This window comes from Crotalus tigris, unplaced genomic scaffold, assembly GCF_016545835.1.
Source record: "Crotalus tigris isolate CLP2741 ecotype Arizona unplaced genomic scaffold, ASM1654583v1 scf7180000024338.4412243, whole genome shotgun sequence".
Taxonomy (NCBI): Eukaryota; Metazoa; Chordata; class Lepidosauria; order Squamata; family Viperidae; genus Crotalus; species Crotalus tigris.
The window spans coordinates 1,414,692-1,435,492 of record NW_024100508.1 but is presented as its reverse complement, the minus strand read 5'-3'; the positions used below and the strand labels follow the sequence as shown (position 1 = coordinate 1,435,492).

At 41.6% G+C, this 20,801-nt stretch overlaps 3 protein-coding genes across 3 annotated transcripts; 2 read left to right on the top strand and 1 right to left on the bottom strand.

Moving 5' to 3' along the window:
- The first annotated feature begins 1,357 nt into the window (after window positions 1–1,357).
- On the top strand, window positions 1,358–4,683 carry LOC120300159 (kallikrein-1-like). Its single transcript, XM_039325789.1, has 3 exons — window positions 1,358–1,455; window positions 2,786–2,957; window positions 4,169–4,683. Exons 1-3 carry the CDS (start codon window positions 1,389–1,391, stop codon window positions 4,224–4,226), a joined length of 297 nt encoding a protein of 98 aa, XP_039181723.1. The 5' UTR covers window positions 1,358–1,388; the 3' UTR covers window positions 4,227–4,683.
- On the top strand, window positions 4,280–8,676 carry LOC120300158 (kallikrein-11-like). Its single transcript, XM_039325788.1, has 3 exons — window positions 4,280–4,422; window positions 4,708–4,845; window positions 6,577–8,676. Exons 1-3 carry the CDS (start codon window positions 4,333–4,335, stop codon window positions 6,718–6,720), a joined length of 372 nt encoding a protein of 123 aa, XP_039181722.1. The 5' UTR covers window positions 4,280–4,332; the 3' UTR covers window positions 6,721–8,676.
- A 959-nt stretch (window positions 8,677–9,635) lies between these two features.
- On the bottom strand, window positions 9,636–20,257 carry DBR1 (debranching RNA lariats 1). The gene is made up of 8 exons (XM_039325576.1): window positions 19,917–20,257; window positions 17,437–17,561; window positions 16,927–17,007; window positions 16,068–16,153; window positions 14,123–14,347; window positions 12,745–12,825; window positions 11,402–11,547; window positions 9,636–10,470 (listed from the first exon to the last, which is right to left on the bottom strand). The coding sequence occupies exons 1-8, from the start codon at window positions 20,117–20,119 to the stop codon at window positions 9,768–9,770; spliced, it is 1,650 nt and encodes a 549-aa protein (XP_039181510.1). The 5' UTR covers window positions 20,120–20,257; the 3' UTR covers window positions 9,636–9,767.
- Between the last annotated feature and the right edge of the window lie 544 nt (window positions 20,258–20,801).

The following is a 20,801-nucleotide window of genomic DNA, read 5'->3' as shown; positions in this document are numbered from 1 at the left end:
AGGATAATGTACTTTGTTTTGACAACTCTCCTCCCAAGTTAATCACAGGGCTGTTGCATAGCTTTGGTATACAGGAACAGAAGTGTTTCTTTCTTTTTAAAATGCGCACTGCTTTCAAAAATTATTCTGTTTTCACATAATATATCATCACAGTCAAACAAAGTAACAAGCAAAGTTTATGATTTTTTTTAAAAGTCCCATTTGGTTTTTGAGAAGATGAAGCAGCCAAGGAAAATTCCTATTCCACACATTAGTGAGCATCTTAAGTGATTTGTACTATAGAACAGTACAAATGTTGTAATTTCTACCTTATCTCAGGTAGTAACTATCAACTGCACACTGATTTACCACAGAGCTAAAAGAGTTCCAGAATGATATATGCTCAAAACTATAAGCAATTGTGCAAGGAAGGAAGGAAGGAAGGAAGGAAGGAAGGAAGGAAGGAGGGAGGGAGGGAGGGAGGGAGGGAGGGAGGGAGTTCTATTATTGCTACTGAACCCATGAAGCTGAGAGGGGTGTGTTAAGTTTTTCTTATGTCCACAGTTCTGGTTAAAATTGTGCCATAAATGCTGCTATTTGCAGCTCTTGGTGTCAGAAGTCCATGTCACTGGGTAGCAAATAAACTGGAGAGGAATTTTCTTGCCTCTTGTCATGATTTTGGTATAAGTCTCTTCATGGCATGATAGGCAGCAATTAAATTTAATAAATGAAATAATTAAAAAGTACCAAGTCACACAGCACTCCCTCAAAATAAATGCCACATCTGTGGCACAAGCAAGAAAGCTGTTGGGAGACCAGTCCATAAAGATTCCCCTTCTCTTATTCTCTCCAACTGGGCTGCAAACAAACTTCATGCATGTATGTGCACACACACACACACACACACACACACACACACACACACACACACACACGAACACACAGACACATACCGTATTCAGTGACGGGAACTACAGTTCAACTAGTTTCTGGTTTCATGTTCATGAAATCAGATTAAACTCCACTTCATAAAGTTGTAGACCAGTCTGTAACCATTCTTATTTTTCTTCAGTTAAAACAGAAGCTGCTCAGGAGGGTCAACTCAAAGCAAACAAGGCCATTGGTGTTATTCTCCATCTCCACCAAAGGTTCTTCTGCCAAAGAATAAGATCAAGACCCCTAAAGAGGATTTGCTTCATTTTCCTTTGTATGACCAGATGTGTCTCAAGGGACTGAATGACAGAATACAGGCTGCGTGGGAGGAAAGAGGAGTCACATAACTGGATCCTTCTGTTTCTAGACAAAGGCAAGCAAGGTGGGGCCAGTGGAGATTTAAGGATGGTAAACTCTGTGGAAATAAATTGCTCTTGATCTAACAGCACCACCTGCAACCAGCGAGACCTAGCCAGATGACACCTATTCCCTGTAGGGATGTGCAGCTCCTCAAGTTATTTCTACTTCTACTGATACTTACAGGTAAGGAAAGGAAACCTGGGAATAAAAAATGAAGTGAATGATGGGAACAGGAATAGGTCAGCATCTATTCCATAAGATCTATGTTTATCTATTTGTGATCTGATGTCTAAGATAGTTTTTTACATTTTAACACAAGGAAGCAGACCATGAGGCATGGACAAGTATGGTCCTCCTCCTCCTCCTCCTCCATCTTGGTCTTGGTCTTCAGAATTACAAGTCTGGCCCTACCATTAATCAAACTGAAGCAGCTGTCAGGGCAGTGAATTCCAGGTTGGAGATGGGGCCAAGATATTGGAAGACCATTGGCTCATCATGATCCTCAAGTAGCCAGATTCAACTGTTGGTCAGGTCAAATTATTTTCACCAAACTACGTAGCTGTGTGGTACTATCTACAGTAATCTATCCAGAGTTTCTTTTGTTAGATAAGCAGTTATACTCTACAAATTTGTTAAAGAAATCTATCATCTATCTATCCATATCTGATTCAATATTGTAAATAGCTCAATATGTGCTGAAATAAACCCACAGCTCTTTTTCCCAAGATCTGTCAGGAAACAAGAGTTGTGTTCACACCATGTTTTTAACTTGGATTATTGAATTAAACCTGTTTTTGAGATTTGCACACTACAATGTACCACAAATTAACCAAGTAGGTGAGACTTGTGTCCTGAGCCACAAAAAAGAATCAAGATTTAGACCAACCAAACTTAATACTGTCTGGAAATGCAATCACTAGGTTTTGGCTAAGTTGTTTAACTATACTGGGAGAACACAGTGTGTTATGTACATGCTGACCTATTTGCAGCATCTAGTAACATGCCATTGCCTTTGGAACAAGTGCAATGTCATGCATTGATTCAAACAGGGAAAGACTAATCCTGCAAGCAGCATAATAATAACATGTTGGATCTGGGAGTATAGTTCCAAATTTGGGTCTGAATTATGAATGAAACATAAAAAAATTGAATGGCTGGATCTTCACTGTGTGCTAAAATAGTCTAGATTAAAATAACTCCATGATAATATCATCACACAAATAATACAACATATATTTCTATGATGCAAATATGTAATGTGACTTTTGCATGATAATGTCATTGTGTGCATGTCATTATTTTGATGTCAATTTATGGATGCTACTATTTGTGGGAAACCAGTTTGGCTGCTCGTACTTAATCTGATGTTCTCCAGATCTGTGAAAAGAATGCATCCCAAAGTATTTAGAAGACATTCAGATCAGGAAACGTGGAGCCAAGTTGATGTTGGCCCTGTCCCCTTGCTGATTTAGTGGTAAGACTTTGCTAATTGCTGAGGGATCTTTCTTTCCAGGGACTGCCCAGGATGAACCTCGGATCCTTGGAGGTCAAGAGTGCCCCCAGCATGCTCAACCTTTCCAGGTCATCCTCTCCAACAGGAAGGAAAATGAGCCTGATGTCCAGTGTGGTGGAGTCTTGATAGACAAAGACTGGGTACTTACTGCAGCTCACTGTGACCAGCAGGGGTAAGAAAATGTTGAGTTGGGGCAAGGAAGGAAAGGCCAGAAGCTTTGTCTCTGAATCACCAATTTCTGGATTTCCAGCAATAATAGTATCAATGGGATATAAAAATCACCCACTTTGAAATAGCTTTAGCATTTAGCTTTAGCTTTAGCAATAACCCAGGGTTATTTCTGAGTACATCCTAGTTGTATTGTAGAAATGTATTTATTCTGAAATACTGAGATAGAAGACAATTGTGTTTTTCAGTGATAGCCGTACCCAAAGAATAAATAATGTTTACCTTGAAGCAGGAGAGGTTAACATAAACTGAACAAATGCAGAAGGGTGACAGAGTCTTCAGCAGCAAGTAATAACAAGGGGGGGAAATGAATTTGGCATATTTGACTGATTACTCACAAGGAAGTCCCCCTGGGTACAGTGAGCCTATCAAGGTAAAAATAAATAGCAGTATAGGTTTAATTAGCCAAAACAATTCAGTAGCCTAATAACTCTGAATGTTGGTATTAAGATGCTTGACAATATTCTATTGAGGAATTATCAACATCCTCACTAAACTACAATTCCCAGGATTCTTTGGGACTGAGGATGAGAGTTAAACTAGCCTAAAAGCAATGTAAATGGAAGTGGCCTCGAAGGTTGCAAATCATGTACCTGAAATGCAAGTTTGGGAAGTCACTCCCTACTGGTGGCCAATATGGGAAGCAAAGAGGAAGATTAAGTAGATTGGCCCAACAGGGTTCTTTTGATGACACTTCCTTACAGCTAAGGTGACCCAACTTTTTTACAATGAGAAGGAGGACAGAAATAAATTGAAGAAAAAAAAGTGAGTCTAATGTGTGCATGTGTGCCGTGTTGTGTTTCGGTAAGAAGTAAACAAAGCCATTTGTGTGTGGCGCACTCTTGTGCGCGGCACACTCTCTCAAAACAATTCTCCTGTGTGGAGCGCACACGTCTCATAATTGCATCTCACCGCACTGTACCGAGCCTTGATGAATCGTCATGTCAAATACAAATAGTCATATCACATGCAACCGATTGGATCGGGATCGATCGAATATGGAGATTTACAGATTAGTCTTCAAATATCGAAAAGGAGGACATGTAGGAGGACACTTTTCAGAGAGAACAGAACTTACAAAAGAAGGACTGTCCCCCCTAAAGGAGGACGATTGGTCACCTTATTACAGCATTTCTTTTTCTTCTAACCATGCAGGGATATTCATACCTGGATGGGTGATTACAGCCTTCGAGACAACAAGGGCTTTGAGTAATGCATCACCTCTGTGCAGAAATTCCAACATCCAGCCTTCAATCCCATCACACACGACAGTGACCTCATGCTGCTAAAGTTGCACAACTCCACCATTATCAACCAGTATGTCCAACCCACTGAACTGGCTACCGAATACGCTCAGCCTGACACTCCTTGTGAGGTATCGGGCTGAGGCACCATCAAGTCACCACAAGGTACAGTTGTCAGACGGTGTAGTTGACTAGAGCAGCATTTCTCAACTCTGGCAACTTTTAAATTATGTGGAGTTCAACTCCCAGAATTCTTGAAATATTTTTGAATTCTGAGATATTTCTGATACACCAGTCTTTGGGGGTGAGGAAGGCCTATGAGAGGTGGTAAAGGGAGGTGAAGAAAGACATTGCTAAAGCATCAAAGACTGCTTGAGCAGGTCTAAGTCCCAATAAATTCTTCTTACTGGATTATAATATCAAAAATTGTTGTTGTTTTTTTATTGGTAGTTGGAATACCCTGACCTTCTACAGTGTGCACAGATCTACACAATATCTCATGAAGACTGCGAACAGGCATATCCAAGCTTTATCATGGAAAACATGCTATGTGTTGGTGTGAGAGGAGGAGGTGTGGACTCTAGTCAGGTGAGGGGATTTCCATAGCCCAACATTTGTCACAATAGCAGCTGCAAGCTCTCTCTCTCTTCCCTCTACCCACCCAGGAAGGGGCAACCTAGGCTTGTATGCAATCTCTGAAGTCCCTTGTGGCAATCCTTTTCTGCAGAACAAGCTAGGTGGTGGTCTTCTGAGGTGGAAAACACATGTGAGGCAGTGTATTATAATTGGGGGGGTGAAACAAAGCTCCAGCCCCAAATCTCAACTCTCCTTCCACATGAATGGCTATCTGTATGAACACACCACCTGTGGTCCTAAGCCTCAGAAAGGCATGGTCTGAGGCTGCTATTAGCCGCTCCCACACTGTAAAGCTCCAGACCGCCAGATCTGCTGCTTTTTAAAACCATAGCTTTGTTGGGGGTGTGATTCTCCTGTGATATTTCTATGTCCACCAATAAGAGTAAATTTGGAATGTTCTGCTGGAGAGAAAATCCATAGCCACCTCCTCAGGCTGTTTTTTCTATTATACCAATAAAGGATGTAAAGATGATCTATCATCAGTAGATATCAATAGCACATTTACTCAACTCAGTCTGTTCAGTAAGACGCTCAAATAATGTTATTTTCTTTTTAAAAAATCACATTTGCTTTTCAATGTGACTTTGTTCACATACTTATATTGATTTGATTATGTACCAAGACATCAGTGTTGACTGTGACCACATAGATTTTCTCCATGATGATCTGTCTATACCCAAGTAGTGTATCTTTTATATAAGGGCGCAGTGATCTAGAGATGAAGATGCTTGCATCCCATTTGGAAGGTTGAGATTTCAATCCTAGGCCGCTGACAGATGTTTTTCCATCAGGGCACAAAGAGAAAATATTTGCTATGAACTCTGCATAGGCATCAGGGAGGACATCTGGCCAGTAAATGCTCACTGCCATTCAGTTGCCCCAACCCCACCCTGAAGCAAGGGATTACAGGGTCAGGAAAAGTGTTTGTGTGTGTGCGCATATATCTTCATGTATTACACTTTTCTTTTTTCCTACTAATTTGGGAAATCAATAAATATAAATTATAGTAATATAATTACTATAAATAAAATAATTTCCATTTTTGTATGCAAAGTCTTCCAAATGCACAATTCTTATGCACGTTTTATATTTTTTTTCATTCAGCGAAGGTTTTGAAATGGGATATTAGCACAATCTTTGCACCATGTGTCACTTTATAATATGTCACACCAATCCAATGAAAAACATGGATTTCTCCGACATTACCAAGATCTTTTTGCCAATCATAAAATGTAGACATCTAAAACAAACAAATCACCTATGTAGAACATGTTTATCATTCTGTGCATAATTGACAGTAAGCTTCACAGAATTCAGAACTTTAGAACCTCCATCAGCTTGCAGTCTTTAATTACAATTTAATTATTAGTAAATAGTACACTACAGTATTTAATTATTAGCCTGATTAAGCTGCTGCATATTAACAGAGGGCCTTTTCAAAGGGAATTTCTGAATTCCTTTCTTAATCAGCTTCCTTCTAACAGCTTTTTGCTTATGGATTTTCTACCAGTTTTTTTTCTTTCTACCATTGTTTTATTTTCTTGTATTTCTTGCAAGACCCCCATGCTGCATGGCTCACCTACCAGTATGTTATTGTTCCATGTTTTGGCCAGGTTTCTGAAGAGGCATGAAATTCGGATAGAAATCATTTACTGCAACAAATGAACTTTCTTTGCTCTGCAGGGCGACTCCAAAGGACCCCTAGTTTGCAACAACAGACTCCAAGGGGTCATCTCCTGGGGGATGCAAATCTGTGCCCAACCTGGGAAGCCTGGAGTTTATACAAACATCTGCCAATTCACCAACTGGATTCATGACACCATGTAGAGAAATTCAGGCAACCAAGCTGCATATTCCCATTAGCGCAATAAGAAGACTTCACTGTATTGGGATCCCAGTCAGAACAAGTGCTCAATGAAATTAAGTATTAGCTTTCTCCCTAAGCATCTTGCCAGCTTTGATTATGTCCCTTCTTCTGTGCTAGCTAGTTAATTTGGTGGTGAAAGCAGAGGCATCATATACTGCTACTGATATAACCTTAGAACTGAAAGGTTAGAAATAATAATCACTTCCATTTATATTCAAAAAGTACATACGGTATATTTCAAAAACATATTTTTTTAAAAAAGACTCCATTATTTCCATGATCCCACCCTGCCCTCCCAGTGCTGGGCAAAGACACTGAGTCTTTTCCAAAAAAGGATTTTTATAGGGTTGAATGCAGGATATGGTCAAAAAGTCCATTTGATCCAATGAATACTGTGGCATCACTTAGGTTTTGGACTTCACAAATGGGCACGGCTGCCAGGTGAAAGTCAGAGACATTTTAGTTGGCAGAACTAGATTTGGGCAAGAAGTTGCATTGCTGGGCAGAGGGTGCCCTCTTGTGGCACCTGGTCTCCCCAGCAGCAGTCTTTCAGTTGATTTGCTCTACAAGTGCTTTCCATACAGATAGTCCTCGGACTTATGATTACAACTGAGCTCAGAATTTCAGTTGTAACTCAAGACATCACATGATAGGATGTGACGTTACTTCATGAACAGTTGATAAGCAAATGCCGCAGTTGTTAAGCAAATCCATTTTCCCCAATGGTTTTTTGGGGGGAGGGGGGGCTGGAAACTGGAAGTAAATGCGGAAACTAGCAAAAAATAACCCATTGCAAATTGTAGTTACATGACTGTGGGATGCTGCAAACAGTTGTAAAGGTGAGCCAGTGGCCCAAAATGCAATCAGATGATTGCAAGAGGGGTGTGTGGTCATCGTAACTCTGAAAACGGGTCATAAATAGCTCTGGGAAAGTTCATCATAAATTAAAATACTGATTTTGCAACTATCCAACCTTTATGAGGTGAAGTCATAGCTGGAGTTACAAGCAAACAGTAATCTAGATTTAGTTGGGTGTAGACCACTTTGTCTGAATTGCACCAGCTGCAGTTCAAGATGTAATCCAATCCTAAACCGCAGCCATTATTAACTAAGTGTTGTAAAATGTTTCATAACCTATGATTAAAAGGTTCCTTAATTCAGCCAGCCCATAGTTAACATAATGATTTGGAGGAGAAAAAAATTACAATTACAAAAGTTCACCCGTGTTGCCTTAAATTATGGTTTGACGTGAACTCTAAACCTGGAGAATAATAAAAATTTATGTTGCGTATGCTGGGACAAAAACAGAAATAAAGATGGCTCTTCCTTTCACAAACTGGAAGACAGAGCCTGAAAGGAGTGGTGGTGTTTTTGTAAAACAACATATGAGCCTAGAATGTTACAACACTAAGGAGAATAAACTTCCACTTCTGGCTCAATGCACAACTTTGCTTCTCCAGGGTCACAAATTATTATTTTACCTGGATCTTCCTAGAGCAGGGGTATCAAACTGCCGGCCCAGAGGCCGGTTACATCATACAGAGGCCGCGCCCACCACAGCTCCGGCAATGCAAAAAAGTCATGATGTGTCGCAACACGTAACTTGATGTGGCAAGTTTGACACCCGTGTCCTAGACATAACAATATCACACATTATTGCAGAAATGCGCACATGGGCCCTTCGCAATGCTCGACATTTGTCCATAAGGGCTTATGGATACTGTAGTCCAAAACATCTGAAGGATACCAGACTATCTACCCTTGTTTCAATTCTGGGACCTATCTGGTCTGTGACCCATAATAAAGATACCTGACTTTATTCTATGGTTGACCTGAACAAATGACAGAAACGAATGATGATGATGATGATAATAATAATAATAATAAAGTTGTAAGGGTCCTTGAAGGTCATCTAGTCCAACCTCCTGCTCAGGCAGGAAATCCTATACCCTTTCAAACAAATGGCTGTCCAGTCTCTTCTTAAAAACTTCCAGTGTTGGAGCATTCACAGCTTCTGGAGGCAGGTTGTCCCACTGATTAATTGTTCTAACTGTCAGAAAATCTTACTTGATAAGACTTATTAGTTATTGCAGCAAAATACACCCAATATGGATGGATAGTTAGATTTGGACATAAAAGTAAATTTAATGACAAAATAAAAGCATGAGTTTTAATAAAAATGAAACCACTTTGAACCCACTCCATTAGATGCAAACTGTAAGGACCCACCCCACTTTACATCTTAAGAAGGCAGAACTCTTGGAATATCTCTTCCAACAGGCATCTTTATTAAGAGAAGATGGTTGCAGGCGTTCTAGACAGGATTTGAGGGGCCAACCCCTACCATTCAAAGTTTTAAGTGTTCCCAAGCAGCCTCCACCCCACCGTCCTTCCAGCGACAATCCCAGGTGTTACATTTCCACCCCCTTTTCCTCACGGCAGGCAGAAGGGAGACTTTAGAGAGTAGTATATGAAAGGTGATGGCCATATTGTTATGGTCAGTCCTCTTGGTGAGATCCACATTCAGTCCCTTTGAAGTTTTAATGAAGGAAGTGAGAGCCATAAAACCCCTTTGCTCATCCCCCTTCCCCTTTGTAGTATGACAGAATCCAGAGAGGGAAGAAACGGGGTTTTCCATAGTCGATAACTAGAAATGAAATATAATTGGATTCTGACACAAACAATATCTCTTTTATCTCTTCTTTTCAGAATTCATTAAATTCATTAAAATTCATTAAAACAAGTCCAAATTATATGGAAACCCATAGTAAAAATTCAAAAGTTTTCCATTAATTTCTGATTCTCAAAAGCCTATATTTCTTTCTTCCAAATCAATCTGCTGATGTCAATAAAGTATTTGATCTACCATAAAAACTACTATTTAAAAAACAAGGCTTTTATTACAACTGCAATATCAAAACTATACAGCGCTCCATAACTGCCACAGGTATGTCAGGTGCACCAGGAATATGATCCCATCACTCAGTTCAATCAAGAAAAAGGATTATCATTCTAATGTCTCATCTTCGTCTTCATCTTTGGAAGCATAGATAGCCTGATTCCGCCTTTTGATTCTCTTTGGGCCAACTGTTCCTTCTTTGTTCTCATCACTTAAGCGCTTCAAAGGCTTCCCATCAGCGCTTTGCTCCTCTGCCTGATTTCCATTGCTGGATTTCTCCAGTTCACCTTCTACAACGTCCAGAGTGTCATTAGGGGACACTACCATAGAACCAGGCAGGATTCTGATATCAGAAAAGTTTTCTGAGATATTGCAGGAAAGATCAGATGATGGTCCTTCTGAAGTCTCCAAATCATCATCATCACAGCTATCATCATCCAATAATATTTCATCAGGGTTGACAGAAAATAAACTAGAGACATCAGCACTGGACTCCATCATTGATCCAGTAGTATCTATTTCTTTTTCTTCTTCTTCTTCCTCCTCCTCCTCCTCCTCTTCACCCTGGTGCACATCATCTCTGTGCTCTTCCTTCCGTTGTTGAATTTTAGCATTAATGTCCACAAGACCAAACCGGGCACAAAACTCTGTAGTCTGGGGGCTAATTCTATGAATCAAGTCAGTCTTTTGCTGAGACTTGTTTGAATTATAACAAGCCTCTGTAATGCTGAAGTTCTGGGGAATCAAAAGCTCATGGTTGACCTCTTCCAAAACATTCTTGATATCTTCTTCTGTAACACTGTAGTCCCACCTGCAAAAGGTGAAAAGCTCAAAGTTTCAGTGAAATAAGCACTCCCTATTCCGTATCCCTCTACATCAGGGGTGTCAAACTCAATTTCATTGAGGGCCGCATCAGCATTGTGGTTGCCCTTGGGGGGGCGGGGGTGTGTGGCCAGGGTGGGTGCAGCCTACTGGGTGGGTGTGGATGGAGTGGGTGTGGCCTACTGGGTGGGCATGGCCAGCTCTACATCGTTCATATCAAGGGTGCCTGTGGGGGCCTGGGCAGGAGTGGGACAGATCTGAGGGTCTCTGGCAGAAGGGGGTGAGACCAGGGCAAGCGCCATGGCATGGTCCATTTCTTCATTCCTTACAAAGGGTGACACCTCCCCAGCATGCACCCAGGGGGCGGGGCTGACATGGCAGGGGCTGGTTCCTCGCTGTTTCTAGACGGCTTGTGGAGCTAAGACTGATTGTGTTTCAGCATAGATGGCCACCACAAAATTATACATTGGCTCCCAGCCAGCCTGGGCCAGGGCCAAGGCAGTGGGGGCCGTTCCCTGTTTCCAGGATGGCTTCACGGTCCACATGAAACCACTTCACGGGCCGCATCTGGTCCCCGGGCCTTGTGTTTGACATGTCTGCTCTACATGTTTTAATCAGGAGCTAAGAAATTGCGGAATTCCGTAAGTTCCTTACTACTAACCCTTACTAGTGGCCGTTCTTCCTACAGCTACCAAAAGCAGTAATTCAGCAACATCTGAATTACCATAGGTTGTTTTTGATTTTTACTTAACAGGGCTGTCATCCATATGAGCAGAAGCTGGTAGACACAATGTATGCATTACATACAAAGTCTTTGGTTCAGTCCAAGTAAGGCTGAGAAACCTGGTCTACACATCTACACTAAAGTTCTCTAGAACTTCTGACTTAATTTACAGCCCACAGGATTGCAGTATACCTACCTTTCATGCAGTCCATTATTTTCAGGCATGTTCCAGTAAGAAGGAGAGACATTAATGAGATCATTGGTAGCCTTCAGAACAGCAATCCATTCAGGGTCATATTCCAAACAATCGGGTGCACTCGGGTTGTGCTCAATTTCTACAATCTTAGAGAAGAATGAGAAATCAGAGACCTCTTGACTCCCACAGCAAGGAAAAAACAGTCACGAACTTCAGACAATACAACTCCTTGACTTGCAACAGTTCATTTAGTGACTGAAGTTACATCAGCACTGAAAAAAATGACTTATGACCTTTTTTCACACTTAACGACCACACTTAACAACCCCATGGTCATGTGATCAAAACTGAGATGCTTGGCAACTGACTCATATTTATGATGGTTGCAGTGTCTCCTTTTGTGACCTTCTGACAAACAAAGTCAATGGAGAAGCCAGATTCATTTAATAACCATGCTATTAACTGAACAGCCATGTTACTTGATTCACCTGACATTCACTTAATGTCAAGAAAGTTCATAAATGGGACAAAATTCACTAAACAACTGTCTTACTTAGTAACAAAAATTTTGGCCTCCATTGTGGTCGTACGTCAAGGACTGCCTGTACATCAGAAAGCTAACAGTAACGTAGGCATACAGAATCTTTACCTAGGGGTCAAAAATGACCTTAGTGGGTTTCAATTTGGACCCGTGAGCCTTAAGGCTTTCATTCCAGGTTATTTATAGTACTCACTTCTCCCAGGTTTGTGTCAAAGTATAAAGCTGGAGAGGCATACATTGGGGAGGGAAGACCTATGAGTGGAAATCCTCTTTGCTCTTGCTGCTGACTATAGAGTAAGAGTCTCACATGTAAATTGATGAGACACACACTCTCAATGTATGCCATGCTTATAGTTAAAATCCTTCTCCCAGGCTGAGTCAATCAAGTGAGGGTGGCCTTCAAGCGTTGATCAATGAAATTAAGGCAAATATATGTGTCCCACAATAATGTTGCAGGATCCAATCTGGGTTGTTCCCCGGGAGCAGAGGTTTTGTTTCCCGAACTTTTGGACTGTGCTGGAGCCCATCCTCAGGGAACTTCTCTCTACCAGAATGTGTTACATTCTGGGCTCCAGTACAAGTCCTAAAGCTCGGAAGACTAAACCTCTGCTCCGGGTGAACAACCCAGATTGGATCCTGCAATGAAATTAAGATCAGATGCAAATGCAAATTCAGATCAGGTTAAAAAAAATGAAAGCAGATCCACAAAGTAGTTAGCTAATCATTTTGCTCTCCTTCCAAAGTTTATTATATCTTACAGATTAGGATATGCGTCAAAACTGAAAAACTGAGGTTGTTTTACCTGAAGGAAATCCCTGTGGGGCAGGCATTTATCCAGAGCCAGAAATTTGGTAATTTTGGGTTGCTGTTCACTGTTATCAGCCTAAAAAGCAAGAACAAAGACAATCATATTGTGAAAGGCCTCCTCACCACCATCTTTTTTAAGCTACAGTGATTAAGCATTAATGATTTCTCGCTTCTATTGCCTAAATACCACTGTACTCCATTGTCATCGGTATTCTGTAATGTAATGTTTTCCTCAACCTTGGCATCTTTAAGATATGTGGACTTCAATTCCCAGAATTCTGGGAATTTAGCATATGGCCTGGGGAATTCTGGGAGTTGAAGTCCAGATATCTTACAGTTGCCAAGGATGAGAAACATTGCTCCAATGTATTATTTGCTTTTTATAATGTAATAAAACTTAGAATGAATTTAGAATGAAATAATAAATAACCCCTCTTAATATTTTGTTGAAATCTCAAGGGAGTGAGGAAACTGGAAATCTGGGAAGTAAAGAACAAAGATTAACTTTGAGTCCTGGGCACAAGGAGTGTTCCGTTGTTTCACCCAAGCTCAAATATTTGAGGACTAGTTACTAAACTCATGGATATGGAGAATTTGAATAGTCTGTTACCTCATGTTGGGTGAATACCAGCACTCCAATTATACTCTTCCCCAAACAACCTTCCCAAATATCAGTCAGATCTCTCCCATTATTTCTTTCTTGGGGCAAGGTGAACTGAGATAGTGAGATAGGCACCATATAAACTTAATAAATAAACAAAACATTTTTGTTGATGACCAACTAGAAAAACCAAATTTTTTCAAAGGAGCATTTTCATCTGGAGAAGGGAACTTTCCTATAAATTCTGGGTCCTATTTATCAAACACCCTCATCTTAGGGAGTTCAGGAGAGAGTTCAGGAAGGAACACTCATTGCTAATCTTAGCAATGAGTGTTCCTTCCAAGGTCCATATGGATCTCATCCTTTAAGACAACAGGCCAGGAAGTGGTGTGAATCCCACCATTTGAATGGATATTATTTTACTATTGTGGATTTCCCCTTTCCCACAATTTGGCCATTCTTTACTGTTGCTTTAATTGATTTTATAACTTGTTTTAACCTACTGTAAGCTGCCTGGAGTCAAGGGTGAGGGGGTAACCTTAGAAATTGAAATAGATAGTAAGTAAGTAAGTAAGTAACAGTCTTGGTATTCCCTTAAGAAGTTGATATCTTAACTATTATAGTTCGAAACAGACTACCTTTGAGTACTAACAATATTCCTGTGAAACATTTTGCAAAATTGGGAGATTATGTCCACCGTTAAGGTTCCCCAGTTTTCATTACAATGTACTCAGCCTACAAAAATCAACCCTCCATCCTGTACATTTCTTACCTGATGCTGCATTAATGCTGCGAACTTGACGTGCAAATGAGCTGAAAACCAGTAACTGGGTTTCAAGTGCTGCAGAAGTTCTAATGCTGCTGGGCTCCCTAAAGTGTTGTTCTCCACTTCTGAGCGGAAGAAGGATTTCTTCTTAAGCAGCAACGTCTTGTTTCCGTAATGATAGATGCTTCTAGGCCAATCGTGGGACAAAAATACATCCATGGGCTGCTTGAGCTGTCAAGCCAAAAACCAACAACAGAAGTGAAGTGAAACTGTTGCCATTGATGGTAAAGGAAAGATAGTAGGACAGGTCAAACAAAAAGTTCTGGATCACAGCTCCCATCAGCCTCAGCCAAAAGAGCAGATCATAAATCTCCCTCCCTTGTGATGGTTTTTAGATTTTTAAAGACAGTTTTATTTTATTAGACTGAATCCTAGCAAAGTTTTATTGGTGTCTTATCTAGAGGGAGGGTTGATTGGTTGTTACTGGCTCATTTAGTAATTTTGATTTACTTCTATTGTTACATTGATTTGCTTTGTAATTGGCTGCAATCTTTTGAGTTGAACTGGTTATAGAAGTTGCAAAATCAGTCAATGTTGGGATAAATATGTTGAGGAGATCAGAGGATACTGAAGAATTCCTTGAGGGAGATGGGCAGTTTAGAAATATAAATGAATTAAAAAGTAAGAACACTTATGGAGAAGAAAAACGTATGGGCTTTGTTAAATATAAACCAGACTTGCACATAGCAGTTCACATTAGGCTAATATGATTCCAGGTTAGCTGCTGAACAGCCATTATGGTTTGTAAAGTATTGGGTTATCATGTGGTATGTATGCAACAAATGGTTTAATTCAATGAATTATGATTAGGCATAAACCATGACTGGGCATAAAGTATGAACACAGATACAAAGACATCTTCCATAATCAATCCAGATTTAATGCTGGAGTCTTGCAACAATTAGAAGTCATATTTAGCCAATTTACTAGGATATGAAGATACAGCTGGCCTTTCTGTGACTTAACCCAACCAAGATCAGTTTTCGACTCTCTCATCACAGAGAACTGGGAAAGGAGATGCACTGCCTTCCCAGAACATACTGGAACCTGAAAGCTACATAGTGACTTCAGTTCAATGCCAGAAGAAATGACTTGAACCATCCCCAAAGACTGGTGCTAGAACTATGCTGCTATGACATTGACAAAGATATGGTGCTAGGGAAGGAGTGGGCAATTAATTTTCCCAAGGGGCCACACGAGAAACTGGGACTGTTGTGGAGGGCTGAACCACTGTAACCTGAACCACTGTAACCAGACTCCTTCCCCTCAATTCCTCAGGCTGCTCCAGATGAGGAATAAACGCTGTGAAGTTGCAGAAAAGCACTTTCTCTCCTCACCTGCCAGCTGACTGAAGAAGTGCATGGTGACTGCCGAGCCAGATCTGACTCGGCTTCTTCTCCCCCCTGCAGTGTGTTTATTTACATTTGATTTCTAATTTGTAACTGATCTCACGAGGGCTGGACAAGAACAGCCAAAGGGCATGGGGACCATAAAATGCCCTGTACTAGAGGATTATAGAGGTGAGCTTCAAAAAGTCCACTTGGTAAAAAACGTTCTGGTTGGGATGTTCAGTACAGAGAAGACATAGGGAAGACATGATCGTCATTGTCAGCTATATAAAAGGAACCTACAGATAGTAATCAAGACCTATTTTCCAGGAGCACAAGAACAGTCTATCTCTGGAGATTATGAGTTACCCATCTCTGGAGGTTTTTACAAAGAGGATGGTCAACCACTTCTCCTACAGAAATTGGACTAAATGATTATTATTTCAGCTCCATAATTATTCTGTGCAATGGCCCTCTTTTACAGCATTGCCTACTTCATTTTAGATGGTGAGGATGAATATGAAGGAGAGCCCAATATATGATAGTATGATATTTAGATTTACCTGCTTGAGCTTGAAAACCTCAATATTTCTTATATGGTAGATGCTTCGTACTGTTTCTTGGTTGTAAGGAGGATACTCAAAGTGACCTGAAAGAAGTTAAGTAACATGAAACAGTTACATCAAGAAATGTCTTTAGTTCATTTTGAAAGACAGGCCCCGGCTAATACTTGCAGGGGAGGTCCAAGACTAAAAGCTAAACTATCAACTTAAAAATAAACTCCTAGAAAGCAGTAATAATAAGCCACCTCCATATCATGCCAAAACCTTTGCATAGATGAATCTAAGTTTGATAAAGTTGAGTTCAGAGTCAAAGGAGACATGAGTTTAGCAGAAAGAGCTGCCAGATTGAAAATCGTGCTACACTTGGGTTTACCCTTCTGGTTTTGACAAGAATTGAAAAGATAATGAGAGTTAGCTCCTGCACAGTCAAAGGAAAACAATCTGACAGGAAATTTGACTGTTACCAAAATATGGGACACATACAAACAGGCCACTTACCCAGAGGACTCGCCATTGATACATGTTAATCACTAGAATTCTTTCATAATATCTCCTTAGCTTTTCTGTAATAAAACTATCTGATTAGAACTTATTCCATTCTTGTGTGTTTGTTTCATTAGTTTCAATCTAACTTCAGCAGTAGTCTGAGAGGGATTTTTGAGATTATGTTAGTCCAATAACCCAAGATTATTACAGTTTCAGATCCTATTTTGATAATCCAACTTTCCATTACAGTTGATCAATCGTAAACTTATATATCAATAACAATAAAAACAGCAAAAAGCACTAGAACCAAGCCACACAAATGTCAATGGCATATTTGCTTAAAACAAGAGCTTGAAGACTACTACACACATACCTCTTCTGTAATCATGGCCTTTGAAAATACCAGACAGGCCACCAATTCTCACCCCTCTGTATCTGACAACTCCAGCATAACCTGTAGAGAGTAATAAAATAACTTTGACAAAGAGATGCAGGAAACATTAGCTAGGCAAAAGGTAACAATTTTAAGTCCAGAACGTCCAAATAAGAATTGAATGCATCTCAGGAAGGCTTCCCTCTAATTCTCAAGGCTCAAAACATCTTTAAAGGCTGCACAACAATTAAAGTGTAGCATGGGAAACAAATAAAGATATAAAATGCTGGGGAAAAAACCTGTTTCAATATCCTGAACCGAACTGCTGCAGTTAAAATGATGAGTTTTTATGATGTTCTGCAAGATGGGCTGCTGTATAAATATGATGAATAAATAAATAAAATACTGACAGAAGAAGCACATTGTCTCATCCATGTAGGGTTCCACCCCTTCTTCATTTCTATATCAAGCATTTGATACTATCAAGTCAGAAACCAAAAGGAACAATACCAAGATAATAGATGTTTGGGGCCACCCATCCACCGTACGGTAACTCTTGCAAGTGATTGGAGGCCTCGTGGTTACCACCGATGAAGATAGTCAGGACAGGCACTTTCTTCTCTCCAGAATAGTATCTAGGAAAAGACAGTTGGAATTTTGAGCTATTAAAAGTCCATGTTTTTCTACCACCACTGATTAACCCTTTCAATAGAAACCAAAGGGAAAGAACTAGGGATATGCCAACAAGATATGATTGGTGGGCTTAAAATTATAGCTGTGCTAGTTAAATGAAAGATGGTACATTTGTTTTTTTATCATTAAATGGTTGCTATTGATAGCTGTGATTTTTAAAAATGAAGGGCTGTGGAAGGCCGAGATTGGTAGCTGTGTTTTAACCATGGACCCCACCAGAATCACATGCAAATGAGATGGGCAGCCATATAAATTTAATAAATAAAACAAAATAAAATAAAGGAAAGGAGTTCTTTTTCACATAGTAATCCATATTGTACAGCCATTTTGGTTTAATGCAGAGGTGGGTATTTTACGGCCCCCAGGCCACATCCAGCCCTTTGGCTGTCCCTGTCTGGCCCGCATGGATTGCTTTTATTTTGAAGGTGATTAATTTTTTTTAAAAAAAATACGTGCATGTGTGCATGCCTATGCGCCTTCAGAGTTCTATTAATTTGGCCTCCATACACTCCCAGTTTCTCATGTTGGGAAAATTAATTGCCCAGCCTTGATGTAGTGGTTTAAGACACCAGGCTAGAAAGTGGGAGACCATGAGTTCCAGTCTCACCATAGACAAGACACCAGTTGGGAGACCTTGGGTCAGTCCCTCCCTCTTTGCCCTAGGAAGAAGTGGCAAATCAATTCCAAAATGTTGCCAAGAAAACCACAGTCCTGCCCAGACAGTTGTCAGAAGCCAAAAACTGACTCAGAAACATAGAGTCACTTTGGTGCAGTGATTAAAACATAAGGCTAGGAGACTGGTTCTTGGGCATAACCAACTGGTTGGCCTTGGGCCAGTCACTTTTTCTCAGCCCTAGCAAGGAGGCAATGGCAAACCATATCTGGAAAAACCCTGCCAAGAAAACGGTGGGGACTATTAGTCCAGGTAGTCACCAGGAGTCAAATCAAAAGCACACAACACAACCATTGATGATGAGCCGTAGTGGTGCAGTGGTAAGAGTGCAGTACTGCAGGCTACTTCTGCTGACTGCTGGCTGCCAGCAGTCTGGGAGTTCGATTCTCACCAGCTCAAGGTTGACTCAGCCTTCCATCCTTCTGAGGTTGGTAAAATGAGGATTGTTGGGGGCAAGACGCTGACTCTGTAAACTGTTTAGAGAGGGCTGTAAAAAACACTGTAAAGTGGTATATAAGTCTAAGTCAGTGGTTCTCAACCTTTTTAATGTCGTGACCCCCAACCGGTCGTAAGTCGAGGACTACTCAACCGGTCGTAAGTCAAGAACTACTCAACTGGTGCAGCACCGTTTGCAGAATGGGACTTTTGGCGGGCTCAGCAGGGCAGAGACAGCCTGGACAATTCCTATTGGCTTTTGAAAGCCAATAGAATTAGACTCTATTCAAGAGAGTCTATTCTATTGGCTTTCAAAAGCCAATAGAATAAAAGGGAGTAGCACAGCTAAGGAAAAGGGGGAAAAAATGGCGGACTGCGTTGTTTGGCAACCCCCGTGAAATGGTCGTTCGACCCCAAATGGGGTTCCGACCCACAGGTTGAGAACCACTGGTCTAAGTGCTATTGCTATCTAGCTTGGATAATGAAATGTCTGTAACAAAACAAGCTCAGAGAGCACCAAGGACCCCTCACACAACACAACCATTTTATCTCCAGGTGACCAATGGGCATGTATGTTTACATTGGCCCAACATTTCAGTCCCAAGACAGATGCTCTTAATGAAAAGAAGGACTAAAGGTGACATGATAGCAGTGTTCCAATATCTCAGGTGGTAGGGAGCCAAGCTATTCTCCAAAGCACCTGAAGGCAGGACAAGAAACAATGGATGGAAACCAATCAAGGAGAGAAGCAACCTAGAACCAAGGAGAATTTTCCTGACAGTTAGAACAATTCATCAGTGGAACACCCTGCCTCCAGAAGTTGTGAATGCTCCAACACGGGAGGTTTTTAAGAAGAGACTGGACAACCATTTGTCCGAAATGATATAGGGTTTCCTGCCTGAGCCGGGGTGTGTGTGTGTGTGTGGACTAGATGACCTCCAAGATCCCTTCCAACTCTGCTATTCTATTTACAGGAATTAAGGGCATCTGTCAAGAAAGCCCCATGGTAAGTGGGGGCTCAAAGCGGCCTCTTCCCTCCCGCACCCAGCTCCTTCCCCACCAGACGGCGCCTCCCCAGAGCGCTGACCAGCTTCAGCAGTTCCGGGGACCCCACACACAACGCTTCGCTCGGCTCTCCGCCTACAACGGGCCCCCGCCCCGGACCCCCACTCCGTTTCCCCCCACTCACTTGGCAAAGCCTCCCAACTGGCGGTACTTGGACGGCACCGCCATGCAGCGCAGATCGGCCGCGTTGCGCACGGCTTGGAAGTCGCCGGCGCAGAGCAGCAAATCCGGACGGGCGTCGATGCCGTGGCGCTGCTCTAGCAGCTGCAGGGTCTCGTAGAGCTTATCCAGTGCGCCATGGCAGCAGCCGGCCACCGCCACCTTCATCTTCCCGGGCGGAACATGCGCGCTGCCTCGGCCGGCCTCTCCCACGCAGGCGCCCGCCTTCGCTTTCGGGACGCTGCCGGAACCAACCGCCGCTACTCGGGCATCTGCCCATGCGCCCGACCGCGGAAGGGGAGCGGGTTTCAGTGCTTGCGGCCTTGCAAGAGAGCGCGGGGCAGGTTTGGAGCGGGAAGTTTGATTTTTTTTTCCCTTCTGCTTTCGCCCTTCCTGCCCCGGAGCTTATTTCCTGATTGGTTCCCTTCGAAACTGGCGTGGAAGCGAAAGATTCAAGAGGCTTCTAAAGTCGCTGCTGCCATCCCGTTCCGCCTATCAGTGGAAGATTCGCTTTCGGAAAGAGGCCCTGTCTTTTAATAGCATTTTTAGGGCGCCTTTTCTTTTTCCTAATAATGTGTATATGTTGTTAAATACAAACCAGTTTAGTGTAGTGGTGAAGGTGCTGGCTTAGAAACTAGGAGACTAAATTCTAGTCCCATCTTAGAAATGAAAGCTGGCTGGGTGGCTTTGCTCCCCTCTCACAGCTCAATCCAACAGGGTTGTTGTGCGGAAAACAGGATGAAGGAGTATGTGTGTTTGCTGTCTTGACTGACTTATAAAGTAATCAAGGCAGGAAAAAAACTGTAGGTATAAATGGCTACAACAGATGGGGTGGTACCTAGGTGGTAAT